The following is a 16,023-nucleotide window of genomic DNA, read 5'->3' as shown; positions in this document are numbered from 1 at the left end:
GTTGAGGTTGCTGCATTAGAACAACACAAAATATACTATAGTTCCTCATTTATATACTAAATAAAGGAAATTTTTGATTGTATTAGAATTTGCTTCACAATTTCTAAAAAAAAAAAATGAAATAATAATAATAATAATAAAAAAATAATAATAATAAAAAAAAGAGATGTTATGTGAGATTCAGGCAGTGTTGTGTAAATTAATACACACCCAAACTGCTGACCAAATGCTATATGTATATATAAAACTGATTTAATAAAAGAGTAAAAACACACCTTCTCTGGTATACATTTTTTTAATGAAAGAGTCAGTGAAAAGTGCAAGCAATACTTGGGGAGAAAAGAACAAAATAAAAAACCCACATGTCCTCTAAACACTATTTTGATTTAAAATATTGAGTATTAAAACCTTTGCACTCAACACTAGCGAACACAAAATGCTCTGCAATCATATACAGTGCCCTCCACTAATATTGGCACCCATGGTAAATATCGGCAAAGAAGGCTGTGAAAAATTGTCTTTGTTTAACCTTTTGTTCAAAAAATTCAAAAATACTCTGTTCTCATGGATATCAAACAATTTCAAACACAACACAGGTTTATCCAAAAGAAAAATCTTTGTAAATATAGGTGTGCAACAATTATTGAGACTCTTTTAGTCAGTACTTGGTGCTACCTCCGTTTGCCAAGAGAATAGTTCTGATTCTTCTCCAATAAACCTGATGAGGTTTACATTTACATTTATTCACTTAGCAGACGCTTTTATCCAAAGCGACTTACAAATGAGAAAATACAAGCAAAGCGATATCAAGCAGAGAACAATACTAGTGTAACAAATAAATAAATAAATAATTCAGGGCAATGAATAAAGGGCAATTCAGACACACGTGAAACAATAGCCAATGACAGAACGGAGAGGAGACATAACAGAAACAAACAAATGCATGAGTCGAAATGTCACGATTGTCAACAAGGGAAAAGCAGGTGCTTGTGCACCTGCTCGTGCACGCACGCTCACATGCTCTCCCGCGCGCTGCTTATAGGGGAAACCGTGGCACTCACTCTCTCACTGCACCTGAATAAATTCTGCACGGTTTGCCTCAGAAACGGCTTCCTGTGTGTCTGTGCTCAGCCCACCGCTATTTAAGCTCGCTACAGTGTGAATATTTGGGTTTTTCTTTTGCGTCTCATCAACTAAAATGCTTAATATTCAATGCAGCTTTAATCATAGTAATTGACTAAAATGAATAAATATGACGGGATGAAATACTGACTTAATTTAAAAGGAAAAACTATGCTATTATATTATCCTTATAGCGGTGACATAAAAGGGTCTTAAAATGAAAGAATCCCGTCTATCGCAAATTTTTTCTTGGACAATACATCGCCTAACAAAAGCAATTATAGTGACAGGCCTATCTGACAGTTTTGTAGTTATTAACTTCTATAAGGGTTAAAAAAAAATATTTATAAAACTGTTGGTTTGGTTTTTGAGATACTGCTAACCGAGAGTGATCTAACGCCACATTAAACCCCACTGGACTCAAACAAACCCCAAAATATCTACAAACGAAATGAAATATATATATATATATATATGGACTTGACTAGACATGGACATGGCAGTATGAATACAGCAGTGTTACTTATTATTTTTGAAATATTGTGTTTTGACTATTTTTTTAAATAAATGCAAAACATTATCATAACTTTAAAATATAACTATCATTACTTGTCACTTTCCACTATTTGTATTACCTCTTTTTTTTAATTATACTGTGAATTTTCTTATGTTTATTGTTCTTAAGGGCCTTTCACACTGAGCGTGATTAAGCGGTGTGAATGTTTGATGTGATGATGATCTTGTATCGAAACAATAGATCCCTATGGAGCTACTCACACCGGGTGTGGTTTAATCACGGCGTGACAAAGAAACACTTTTTTTCCCCCCAAACCAGTGTGTTGATTTTTTTCCACCATGAAAGTAAAACTGTGGTGGTCTTGGGCATTAAACTCGGGTTTTGTTCCACTGCTGTGTTATTTATTATATTTCACATTATTTCATTCAGACTAAAACAGCTCGATGGTCCACTTCAAAAAACACAAAAAATCTTTCTTCTTAACAGGTTGTGTTGTGGTGCTCTGCACCAACATTTAAATGATTCTGAGGGGTCAAAGGTAGTGGGTTGCGCCACCTAGTGTGCAGGTGTAAAATGCATTCTTGGTCAGCGCCACCTATCGTGCAGGAGTGAATTAGCTGAAGGCGATCAATCGTTTCGTGTTCGGTGTGAAAGCATCGTTCATCTGTGATTCACTTCGTTTTATTGCGTCGTGCTCAGTGTGAAAGAGCCTTTTTTTCAATGCAGATGACACGGAGTTCATTAAACACTAACTGTGACTATATCAACATGCAATACTGATGATGGAAAAAGACGAGACTAAAATGTAGTCTAAAATAAAATCTTTACCAAAATATCTCTATTTTCATCAAAAAAATGTTCAACTGAAATTTTAATTAATTAATTAATTAATTAATTAATTAATAATAATTATAATAATAATAATAATAATAATAATAATATAATAATAATAATAATAATAATAATATAATAATAATAATAATAATAACAATAATAATAACCTTATGGGTAAAAAACACAAATTAGGATAAAGTTGACTAAATATGATAAAAACTATTTATCAGACATTTGACAGGACTAAGACTACATTTAAAAAATTGACAAAATTAACCCTAGCATAAAGAATATTTGAATAAGTCAATTAAAATACTGAAACATTAGCTATATACTGATTTAATACATGATTATTAAGCCTCAGTGAACGCCAAAGCGCGTTTAACCCTTTAACACTCATAGGAGATCCTCAACCGGAATGGTTAGAGATAGTCTATACAATATAGTTAGGTGTAGAGATATTGTATGTGGCTTGAAATCAGTTGCTGTGATGATGCAGAGGATTTTACAGCAGATCTGAATGTAGCTCAGCTAAAACTAATACTTTTACAATCATCATAAATGTCATCATATTATTGATATTTTATATATTGTATTTTTAATGTTTAAATTATTTTCTATTTCTGTATTTTGCTTTAATATTTAGCTTTTTCCATATTTCTTAGTTTAAAATGTTCTTGACAGAGCAAGAAGAAAATGCTATTCTTTCTTATTATGAAATGCAAAATTTTTGTGTTTTTTTTAAACATTTAACAATTTTGTTCTTTTACCATTTGTCTACATTTGTACCAGTATCACACACTGCCTCCACTGATTTTATTAATTAAACTGTAAAAATATTAAATATAATATGAATATGAAAATATGTGCATTTAATAAATCTTACAGGGAAATAACTTCACTTTTTCTCTTGAACTTAATGTTTTTTTCCCCCTCACCAGAGTTCTTCTTCTTCTTCCAGACCACAATTCCAACAAAAACAACAACAAGAGCCGCAACTACACCAACAATGATACCAATCGGAGCTCCACCTGATCCTCCACCTGATCCTCCACCTGATCCTCCACCTGTTAAATCAGCACACAGTCATTATTATCTGCTGCAGAAATAAATCATCTTTCAGTGTAAATCTGTAGTTTTATAGGAAAGTGTTTCTCTGACCTCTCAGGATTTGGCGCTCGCTCACAGGCAGCACTATCTCCTTCTCCAAGCTGCTGTGCTGAATCACGCAGGTGTAGTTGTGTTTCTGCAGATCCTCAGCTGAGACTGTCAGAATGCTTCTCTTCTGGAAGCTTCCATCCTGGTTGGGTAACGTCTCTCTGAGCTCCACGTCCTCATGCACGTCCTCTCCGTCCTTCTGCCAGGTGATCATCACTGTTTTGGGGAAGAAACCTGTAGCATGACACACCACCTCTGGAGAAGAGTGTTTCTGGAACACTGACGCTGTAGGAGGAACTGCACAGACACAGAGACATAAATATTAAAACACACACTATAGTGAAAATAAATATTAGTGTGTGTGTGTGTGTTGCAGGGACAGAGCTTTATGGCGGCAAATCCGTGCTAAAAATCCGAGTGCGTTATTGACGCTCACGTGTGGTAAATTACAACTGCGAGAGGAAAATAGACGTACACGTGTAGAAAGGAGAACTCGCGTGGTCGTTTTAAACCCTCGTGCGAGTGACACAAGCTCTGATGCACGAGGAACAATCCGTATGCACAAGCAAAGTCGTTCCCCACACTCACTATTTAATCTGCTCAGAATACTTTTCCTTGTCCTCAGCAGTGGGCGTGTCCAACTGGCTTGATTGTAACCTCAAACATCGTTGGCTAATTTTTCCTTTAAATCAGTTCTGATTGGCTGCCTGCCACTGTGACGAACCATTAGTGAAGTTACCTTTTCTTCACCAGAGACACGGCTTCATCCACACACACTCTTCACCAGAGACACGGCTTCGTCCACACACACACTCTTCACCAGAGACACGGCTTCGTCCACACACACACTCTTCACCAGAGACACGGCTTCGTCCACACACACACTCTTCACCAGAGACACGGCTTCGTCCACACACACACTCTTCACCAGAGACACGGCTTCATCCACACACACACTCTTCACCAGAGACACGGCTTCGTCCGCACACACTCTTCACCAGAGACACGGCTTCGTCCGCACACACTCTTCACCAGAGACACGGCTTCGTCCGCACACACTCTTCACCAGAGACACGGCTTCGTCCACACACACTCTTCACCAGAGACATGACTTCGTCCGCACACACTCTTCACCAGAGACACGGCTTCGTCCGCACACACTCTTCACCAGAGACACGGCTTCGTCCACACACACTCTTCACCAGAGACACGACTTCGTCCACACACACTCTTCACCAGAGACACGACTTCGTCCGCACACACTCTTCACCAGAGACACGGCTTCGTCCACACACACTCTTCACCAGAGACATGACTTCGTCCGCACACACTCTTCACCAGAGACACGGCTTCGTCCACACACACACTCTTCACCAGAGACACGGCTTCGTCCACACACACACTCTTCACCAGAGACACGGCTTCGTCCACACACACACTCTTCACCAGAGACACGGCTTCGTCCACACACACACTCTTCACCAGAGACACGGCTTCATCCAAACACACACTCTTCACCAGAGACACGGCTTCGTCCGCACACACTCTTCACCAGAGACACGGCTTCGTCCGCACACACTCTTCACCAGAGACACGGCTTCGTCCACACACACTCTTCACCAGAGACATGACTTCGTCCGCACACACTCTTCACCAGAGACACGGCTTATTTAAAAAATAAATCAACAAATATATTAAGATTGATATTCTTCAACATACTGCATTATGTATTATAATATATGTAAATAAGGGAATCTTTAGCAGTTGTTATTAGACAGGAAGTGTTCTACCAGTTTACATTTTTGGGATGTTAATAGAAAAGAAGCAGCTCCTGAGTGTGAGGGATGATGTTGCTTGTGTATACAGATTGTTCCTCGTGTGAGAGCTTGTGTTTAAAACGAGTACGCGAGTTCTCCCCTTTCCACGCTTGTACAGCTGTTGTTCTCTAATGGATGTAATTTACCTGACGTGAGCGTCAATAACGCGCTCGGATCTTTGGCACGGATTTGATGCCATAGAGAATGTAGTTACTGTGAAGAAACCTTTATTAGTCACATATACAACATATACAGTGAAGTTATTTTCTGTGCATCCCAGCTTGTTAGGAATTCGGGGTCAGAGCACAGGGTAAGACATGATACAGCGCCCCCTGGAGCAGAGATTGCAGGGGTGTTCTGGGGCTTGAACCCCCAACCTTCTGATCAGTGACAGAGCTTTAACCTGAGAGACATCACTGCTCCCCTGTTGTACTGAAGGAGTATGTTATTAGTGTCTACACTGAGAGAGAGAGCGAGAGAGAGAGAGAGTGTACACTATCAGTGTGTGTGTGTGTGTGTGTGTGTGTGTGTGTGTGTGTGTGTGTGTGAGTGAGAGAGAGAGAGAGAGCAGCTGCGGTTACAGTAACAGAGCAGATCACACACTTTACTTTTCCTCTCCAGAGTTTCCTTGCCATCATTCAGAACCTTCTGTAACTGATCAATACAGTCTTTCTCCAGGAAGTCCTTCCAGTGTTTAGCCTCATCTCCTGTAGGATCCCACTCGTTTATGAAGATCTCAGCTTCATCATTATATGCAGTCCAGGTTCCAGTTTTCAGATCCAGACTGATGAAATGTTCTCCATCATAACCGTACACATCGTATCCTCTAGTGGTGCCGTCATCATCACGCTCACAGCCGTATATCCTCTGTAGTGTATGAACTCCTGCACACACACACACACACACACACACATACACACATACACACATACACACACACACAGAGATGAGCTTCCTTTGCTTCTACACTCCATTAAAGCGTTACACTGGTGTTCTACTCATCCTTTCCCCCTCGGTCATGTTGAGGTTTCTACTAGAACAATGTTACTGAAGACTATTTGTGAAGAACATTTCAGAACTCCTGCTTTGTGAGCTTCTACACTGCATGGATTCACAGCTTTGTGTGCAAAGTCCACACACATTCTGATTATTTCTGCTGCAGGAACGTTAAGAATAAAGGAGTAAAGAGAAGTTATTTAGTGTGATAGACTGCAGTTTGGGACACGATGCACTCTGAAGATATCATTATCTGCTGTCGTTTCCTGGATATTACAGAACCACTGAACACTACTGAGGAGACTAAACTTTATTTTACACAGCAGTATTGTTCTGTGCTTGTTTGTGGATTCACAATAAAATCATGAGATGATATCAGAAAGGAAACTGTATTAATGTGTTACTTTAGCAGGTTTATTACACAGAGCTGTTTCACCAGCCACTGAACCCCCACACCTTTCTTTATTTTAAGGAGATCTTCGAGAACAGGTCATTTAAAGCAAAGACATCGTCCTATTAGGAGTTCAGCAGGTGAGTCGCCCCACTCCAGTGTAATTTCCTGTTATTTTTGGAGAATCTCATTAAACTGGCATTGCTGAATTACAGGTCATCAGTAAACACTGCTGTTGGTACCCCATGTCTGGAAAAGGGGGTGGGGTGGGGGGGTTAAATTGTGTCTTAAAGTCAAGAACTGCAAGTCTTTTTTCCTTCACATTTTACTAAATACAAACAATATAAACATTCATGTGAAAGATGCCCAGAGCTTAAAGCCCTAGAACAGACATCATCTAAAGCTGCACTGGGCGAATGAGATCAACTGATGCGTCTCTCAGCACAGAGTCTCCAGCGGTGCCAAGAACACGTTCCTCGCTCTGCAATGCTACATAAGACAAATCTTTAAACAAGTCATAATCCAAATCCATCTTTAACTGTACCTTTTATACAACTTCACTTTACATCAAGTCTGTATCATCTGTCTGCATCTTGTGACACTGAACTCAGTAATTATTCTCAGTTACACTGATATGATGAACAATACGTGGAATGGAAGTTTATCTGCTATTACACTTTTCTACCACTAGGGGCTCCTGCTCCTGCATACGCAAGGTCAGGAGAGTGCGGAAATATACACATCCTCACACATGAGCAAAACTTGATGAATCCCATTTAATGCCTAGAAACACACTAGAGCTGCAACAACTAATCAGTAATTATAATAATCGACAACAAATTTCATTATGGATTAGTTGAGTATGACGTCACTGACGGGGTAGGGGTTATCCAGAGTGACGGCACACTCAACTAATCCATAATGAAATCACCCACCTCATCAGTGACGTCTCTTCAAAAACGGATTTCTATAAATAAAACCCATCTAAAAAAAAAACAAAACAAAAAAACACGATAACTCTGACTAAAATATTCATTCTGATCAAATATGTAGTTTGATGCTATATTTACTGATATTTATAAACTAAAGTAATGGTGTTTATGAGAGAGTAACTGTAATGGGGTTAGAACGTGTAAATGTATATAAATGTCACAAGTGTTGTACATTTACAGAATAAAGGAACATGTGACCGTGTTCAGATGAGTGAATGTGTGTGTTACTGCAGAACATTCAACCTCTTACCATTTAACACTTAGTTTCTGCTTTTGTTTTTCTTTTTTAGCGTTTTTAATATAGTGATTTAACTTCTGATTTAAAGCTTGAGGTCAATCAGCTGTTTTTTTTTCCTTTTCAAAATATAATGTTAATATTTTTAAAAATCCTTTGACAATGTAGAGAATAGCCCACAGACACGTTTCATACCTTTTTCATAGCCTTCAATTTGCAGTGTTTGAAGGACAACATCAGGAAGAATATGAAATAACTTTTTTTTTTTAATACAGAAAATAAAAAACAGGCCTTTCAATCCAACTAATCGGTCAATCGAAGAAATAATAGACAGTTTAATAGATTATGAAAAATAATCATTAGTTGTAGTGCTAGATAAAATCAATAATAATCGATTATGAAAATCTTTGTCATTGAATTTCATTATTGATTAGTTGGTCTGCGAGCGGCACGGGGCACGTTTACACTTTGCCTTACTTGTGTTGTGAAAACAAATATAACATGACGTACTATACACTATGCACTTACACTGTGCACGCTACCCTCTATGAATTTTAGAATTTCTTCCTGCCAGTCAGCTCGCCTCTCTCTTCCTGCCAGACAGCTCACCTCAGTTATCTCGTCACATGTTTAATGAAATCTGACTCCTGCTGATCTGTGCTGCGATTTGGACTCATTCAGCTCATGCTGAATTGAACAGATGCGTTCAGTTTTTAATTGTAGCGTCCGTTCTCTAACTGAACTAAATGATTTTTAGTGACGCCTAAAAATTTTAGCACATGACGTCAAACGCACGTAATGCGATGGCGCTAGTTTTAACAGAATACCCAGAGTCAATGAAATTAATTTCTTCAGTTTACTCTTTATGTCAGCGTTACCTTTTATACTCAACATGACCTCAGTCACCATCAGACAGAGGCGTAATCGTCAAGTGACAGCGAAAAGAAGTGTGTGACCTCCAAGTCCTCCAAGTCAGGGGAACATTTTATATTAAATGCAGTGAAGACAACTGCAAACTGTAAAATTTACAAAGCGGAGTTTGTGTAGCACTGAAGCACATTGACGCATGAGCACAAAATTATGTTTATATCCAAAATGCTCCAGTATGTACAAGGGGTTGGGGAAACTGGTGCGAGTTGCTTAAAAGGTTTAGTTTAATTCAGGTTTATTGTCATTATATGCTGTATTTACACTCCCATTATGTAAATTCTGTCGTTTATTATAACAGAAGCGATCTGTATGTGATCTATTAGTAACGAAGCCGCGTTGCTCCTTAGTCACAGTGTAGGCATGGTGATAAACACGAATAAATTTTTTATTATGAATAAATGGTATTGAAAATGTATTGATTAAATTTGTCGAATTACTGAATTAATTAAAATAAACTGTCTGATTAATATGGGGTAAGTCTTAAAATTATTAATAAATGCACAAACAATTATCCAGGAACTTGATAAAATGGATTGATGAAATCGATGATGATTATCGATTATACAGTATATAGGGAGCCTAAGACTTGTACAGTACTGTATACACTGATTTATTTTCTGTGGTGTATTTAATGTGTGTGTGAGATGATGTTTGTGTAATATGTGTGTGTGTGTGTGTGTATTAGTGATGAAAGCTCGGAGTGTGATTCACCTTCAGGTTGATTAAAGCTCTTCATTACTCTAGTCATAATGTTTTGGAGTGAGTCCTGTTGATCCTTCACATGCTCCGTCTCTTTCTGCCAGTAATCTGGATCATCATCTTCTGCCTTCTTCATCCACTCTGAGATCCTTATGTTGATGTCGTAGTACACAAACTGTTCTCCATCCACCAGACCAACAGCAGTGAATTTTACTCCTGGTGTGACTGCAGTGTTGAGGTACTGCAGAGCGTGTGTGTCTGGAATAGTTTGAATTGTTTATGTAACTCATCACATATAAAGTAAAACTATAAAGTTACATAAATTCTGCAAAATTCAGGATGTCACGAACACCAACAATGAGTTAATAAGGGCACCTCATATGGCTGCCTAGCACTGTGGTGAACCATTATTGAAGTTAGCCGTACTTTCATGAGACAACTTTTTTTAAATTATTGATATCCTTGCAATATCCAGCCAGCTGATATCATCTTGATAATCATTAATGTAGTAAGACTCCTCATAATTAACTGCGAGCCCCCAGATAATAAATCAGTCGCTCAGTAACGGAGGATTGTGACTTTACTGTTGTGACTTGCATTCTTGTAAAGACAACTGTTAAGATACCATTATTTACATATATTATATTACATAATGTAGTATTCTCCAAGAATATCAATCTTAAACTATCAACAAATGAAAAAATAAATGACCCATATGAAGAGTCCGTGGATGAAGTCGTGTCTCTCATGAAGAACAGGTAACTTCACTAATGGTTCTCCACAGTGGCAGGAAGCCAATCAGAACTGATTTCCGGAAAAATTAGTTAGCCAATGATATTCGAGGCTACAGTCCAGCCAGTTAGGCCCGCCCACTACTGACTAAAAGAAAAACTATTCGCACAAGCAGAGAATAGAGATTTTCCCTTGCGTGCATGAGGGTTTAAAACAAGTGTGTGAATTCTCCCCTTTCCACACATGAACATCTATTTTTCTCACGCGGTTGTAGTTTACCGTGCACGTGAGCGCTAACACAACTGTGTGACGCGTGCAGCTTTTTGTCCGCTCAAAATATATGTTCTTGCACGTGCAGAAATGGGACAAAAATAATAATTAATCGCGCATGCTTCAAGTGTGTGCACACAGAAACCCGCCTCATCGTGTGAGTACCGAACAGAGTTCTCTTTATGGACTCATTAAAGCGGCTTGGACGGTCAAATAAATAAACACACCATGTCACAATGCAGGTCTGACAGAGTATTCATACAGAATCAGAGGTGTGTCAGTACAGTATATTGGATCCGTGCATTGGGTCTTAAAGGCCAGCAGTCTAAAAACTTGCATGGAAGCCCTAGGCGACCATGCATTATTCATTTTTTTTCTCTGTTGTGTTCTCGTGATCTTGACATAACCAAAAGCGGTTTTCTGACAAATTCTGCTGTTTTGGTAAAGGGACTGGTGTTACATGCACGTTGGCATCTTCTCCTTCATAAATGTAATAATTCCCCGCTGTAGAGATGGACTGTATCTCCACATTAAGAGAGGGATGTGTCCCCTTCTCAAGTGTCTGACACTAATGTGGAAGTCATCAGTCCTGCAGGGATGAGGTATTTTTGTAGGCTACACCAGAAGTTAGCACCACCATGATTCCGTCGACAAAAAGCCAATAGGACTTTACCATTGGCTTTTGGATTATTGCAGAAAATAAACTCTGTGAACAACAAAAGTTTATGATTCTTACACGTTTCATTCATTAAGATAACATTCATAAGATTCTGAAGCCTAAATACACTCGCCAGAAGTAAAAAGCCAATGTTAAGCTATAAACAAACTACACGACAGTCACATGACTTCAATATCACCACCTCTACGCTTCAGACAACTCTCTCAATCTTTATTTTTAAACACAATACAATTGGAAAATACTATAAATTGACAAATCTACAAGTTGGAAAGTTTATGATCAAGTTTTGTGTTTTTTTTGTTTTTTTTTTTAAAGAGATGGTAACGTTAATGTGCCACAATATAACACACACATAGACGTGAGAAAACTTGAGCTGGACAATTATGATAGAATTTAGGAACATAGTGTGATTCATGACACATTGATTTACCTTCTGATAAACTACATTTAATATTTTCAGTTCATTTTACAGACTGTATGCAAAAAACAACCGTTAACCTGTTCACCTTGTAAACAAATACAATAAACATCAATGTTCAGTGTTTGAAGTCTGCTCCTCTTAAATATATTTAAAGCTACACTATTAGACATTTTCCACCGTCATGGTTCTGGGCTGGAGTCAGTTCTCGAACCGCTCTGTGTGTATTGTGTAGATATCTGAATAATCTCATATAGGATGTGATTGGGGGAGTTCATTTACCCGTCAGATGCAAAGCGCTTTAGTTTAATGGTGTTCGTTACTGACGCTCCGATCAGGATTTTTACAGCTGATACCAATCCAGATACCAATCTTTTTAAAAGTAGACTAACACAAAAATGATCCATATTAGGAAAAAGGCTAATAGCTTTCTAAGGAAATAGTGAACTAAGATTAATGTCAAATTGATATTAAATGCAACACATAGTAATTACACATTATTTCATTTCTCATTTTATTTATATTTAATGAAGTTATTATAATATCTATTTTTTATATTAATTGATTTATTTATAACTAAGCACATTTTCTGTCTTAACATTTTAGTAGTTTTATTTTTGTTTGTTTATCAGTTTTAGATCGGTTCCCCCAGTACAGTGTCCATGTCTGCTGATAATATTGTGTTTTGGGGGATTAAATCAAAACATAGAAACTGGAGTTGACTTTTATAGTGATATCTGGCAACCAAAAGTTTAAATGAAGTGAATTAGGAGTTAGTGAAGGAGAGCGGCTGTGTACTGTATGTTTACAGACGGAACAGTTGCTAATCTTGATTATGATTGGTGAAGAATTTTTTAATAAATAAGTTTGAATTAAACCCAACTTGTAGCGTGTTAATGTCATGATTTCTCCTTGCATAAAGCGCCGAAGCTCGAAGTGAAGCTGGCAGCTCGAGGGCTGAAATGCTAACACCGTTTCAGGTTTTGGCACTACAAAATGACGTCATCCCAGCGCCGCTCTATTGTGATTGGCTGTAAGTTTAGGAAGCGCTTGATTTGATCTGCAGCTAAGTTTTCTATTAGCGGAGGACGAACTTTAAATGTCAATATCGCAGTTGATCATGTTCATTTAATCGTGGGTAGTCAAAATCGTAATCGCGATCGATATTCGATTAATTGGGCAGCCATACACTTACACATAATATAATAAAAGTTCTACATATACCTCTATATCCATTTTTTTATTGAAACGATTTTTGATAGGAAACTAGTTAAGGTGCAGATGATGTGCAATGAAAATATTAAATGGCAATGGTGAGATGTAATAGAGGTAATTTGTTGTTACATTTATGTTGCAATGGGTTTGTGAAGATTAAAATATTAATTTTACAGCTCAGTGTTGAGTTTGCACTTGCGATTTCAAATCTTTTTTCAATTTAATTACCCTATTACTGTATTGACTCTGACATTAAGTTCTCGGACTTGAGTCCAACTCGGCCCCTTTTGGACTCGAACTCGACAAAGGTGGACTCGGACCCCCGACCACACACACACACGCATTCCAGTAATCATAACATCTAATATCATCAACATTCATAATAATTTGTTTCACTGCTGCAGCATCCGATGTATAATTTTTAGCAGTGCAGAGGTTACAGACTACAGTTTTGTCATCATTCCACACAAGAGACATCATCTTTACAAAATCGATGTGTTTTCCCGCCCTCATTTGATTGACAGGATATAATCGGCCCTGATCATCGGATGTTTTTAAACTATCGGCCAATAGCCCATAGTGGGAAAAATAGCCTTCATCGGCCGATGCTTTGGTGTGTGTGTGTGTGTGTGTGTGTGTGTGTGTGTGTGTGTGTGTGTGTATATATATATATATATATATATATATATATATATATATATATATATATATATATATATATATATATATACACACATATACACACACATACAGGGCTGCAACAACTAATCGATAATAATCGATCATGAAAATCGTTGGCAACGAATGTCATTACCGGGTAGTTGGTCTGCTGACGTCACAGGGGGCGTTTACCTATGTCGTCGCTTTCATGAAAACACAGGTGCAAACACATGCGAAATGGCAAAGAAAACATAACCTGGCAGCAAAAAAAAAACACACAAAAAAATTGTGTGTCCCAAGTCACCTAAGGCATGGGAGCATTTTACATTAAATGCAGCAAAGAAGATGGTAAGTTGCATGTTATTCAAAGCTGAGCTTGTGTGGCACGGGAGTACCACAGTGATGCACGAGCACGTGAAACAAAAACACGTTGGTGTCATGGATGAAGGTGGAACATCAGCACGGAAAGAACAAACCTGAGTATATCTACATTATATGAAGATGTGAAAATGGTATAGTCTACATTAATTCCATGCTATTTTGTAAACAGCTTTGTTTACTAACTTCGGGACAGTCACACTAGATGTATTTTGTCTCGAGCATCAGGTTGCGCTGCATATTGAAGGATTAAAATAACACTACCACAGAAACAGGTTAAATTAAAACGGTGTGAACAAAGTCAAGCAGTAAATCTAAAGGCAGCTGATAACAGCAGCAGTGAAAGATTTTGTAGTCACTGTAGTGGTTTTCATCGAATGCTTATGCTTAAACAAGTCTGTTAGATTACTGCGTTTCTACGTTCTGTTTTCTTTTTATAACGTGTCTGCTGCAGTTAACTTTGATCTGTTTTTCAAACGCGATCTACTGCGGCTCTACTATGTTCTATAAATTAAATTAATGAATTATATATTTTAGATATTTTTCGTTTATATTGTCCCATATGAAGTACAGCATGTCTGTCTAAAAGAAATTTAACAAAAATGGTTAAAACATGTTGTATTAATTATATATTACTTAGATTTCTTATTTTAATCATGGTCGTCAACTTGACATCAGCAATTATCATTATAAACAATGAAAATATTAATTTACATATAAATTGTTTCTTGCATACTCAATTGCTGTTTTTTTGAGTATTTTACTGTTTTTGCTGTTATTATAGATTTTAATTCTCTACAGGAGTTAATTGTAATAGTTTGTTTTTCAGCTGTAAAACACCACCTTAATCCACTCCATTTCCAGCTCTTCTAATAAACATTAGAGTCAATGTGAGCTCCACCCTTTTAAAAATGAACTCCTACAGGAGTTGTTGAGGAAATCCTGGCTTTTGAACAAGTTGTTAACTCACGTCGTGATATCAATAAACCAGCGTGTGAATGTTTCAGTGAAGCCAGCGATCATACTGAAATCCCAGTCATGGTACAGCCTTCTGGCTTTATAGGTTCTGAAGGACTTCAACATAATTTCCTCCATAACTTTGTAGCAGTTTAAGACTTCAATCAAAAAAACACTGACACGATTATCATTAACCCATGTGAGTAATTACAACAGCATGAATAGAATTAGATTTTAATTCCAGGTCTATAAAATATACAATCAGTAAAAGTGAAATAAGTAGAACTGGGTATAATACTGATCATGTGGAATTTATATTACTGACATTTTAAAAGTATATCTGCAGTAAATAAAGGAGTAAAATGTATTGCTAAATGAATATTAATTAGTAATATACACATGTACTGTAGATATTATTCACTACAACAGGATCAACATTCAACAATAAAACAAGCGGAAAACATTTACACAAATAATGACTGAACTGCTGCCTCAGTTTCTCTGGGTAATTAATGTGTTATATATATATATATATATATATATATATATATATATATATATATATATATATATATAGGTTCGAGGTAACGTTAATTTATACATTTTATGATTGTAGTTAAACATCTACAAAATGGCGGCTTTAACACTGAGGGAGGACATTTCCTGTGTAGCTTTCATTTACGCATCGTCATACTCGCATACATTTGTACATGCTTTTATTTTTGTTTTGTTTTTTACCAATATATATACACATGCTTGTGTTTTTGTTTAGTTTTTTACTTATATATATATATATATATATATATATATATATATATATATATATATATATATATATATAAGTAAAAAACTAAACAAAAACATGTACAAATTTATGCGAGTATGAAGATACGAGTATGAAGATCCCGTGAAAGCTACACGGGAAATGTCCTCCCTCAGTGTTAAAGCCGCCATTTTGTAGATGTTTAACTACAATCATAAAATGTATAAATTAATGTTACCTCCAACAAAAAAAATCTTATA

The 16,023-nt window shown here is 37.0% G+C and overlaps 3 protein-coding genes across 3 annotated transcripts in view; all 3 read right to left on the bottom strand.

Annotated features, from left to right (window-relative positions):
* The window catches only part of LOC108255589 (uncharacterized), a 47,592-nt gene that overhangs the window by 23,833 nt on the left and 7,736 nt on the right, over positions 1-16,023 (bottom strand). The window lies entirely within an intron of this gene.
* LOC108255571 (BOLA class I histocompatibility antigen, alpha chain BL3-7) overlaps positions 1-16,023 on the bottom strand; it is a 64,596-nt gene that overhangs the window by 44,347 nt on the left and 4,226 nt on the right. The window lies entirely within an intron of this gene.
* Positions 3,276-16,023, bottom strand: part of LOC108255614 (BOLA class I histocompatibility antigen, alpha chain BL3-7) — a 13,203-nt gene continuing 455 nt past the window's right edge. The window contains exons 2-5 of the mRNA XM_017451706.3: positions 9,704-9,949; positions 6,057-6,332; positions 3,635-3,928; positions 3,276-3,528 (exon numbers count right to left, since the gene is read on the bottom strand). Coding sequence (XP_017307195.1) covers positions 3,356-3,528; positions 3,635-3,928; positions 6,057-6,332; positions 9,704-9,949 — 989 coding nt within the window. The 3' untranslated portion in view covers positions 3,276-3,355. The remainder of the gene's footprint in view (positions 3,529-3,634; positions 3,929-6,056; positions 6,333-9,703; positions 9,950-16,023) is intronic.

Source organism: Ictalurus punctatus, chromosome 22, assembly GCF_001660625.3.
Source record: "Ictalurus punctatus breed USDA103 chromosome 22, Coco_2.0, whole genome shotgun sequence".
NCBI classification, from domain to species: Eukaryota; Metazoa; Chordata; class Actinopteri; order Siluriformes; family Ictaluridae; genus Ictalurus; species Ictalurus punctatus.
This window is presented reverse-complemented; position numbering and strand designations above follow the sequence as displayed.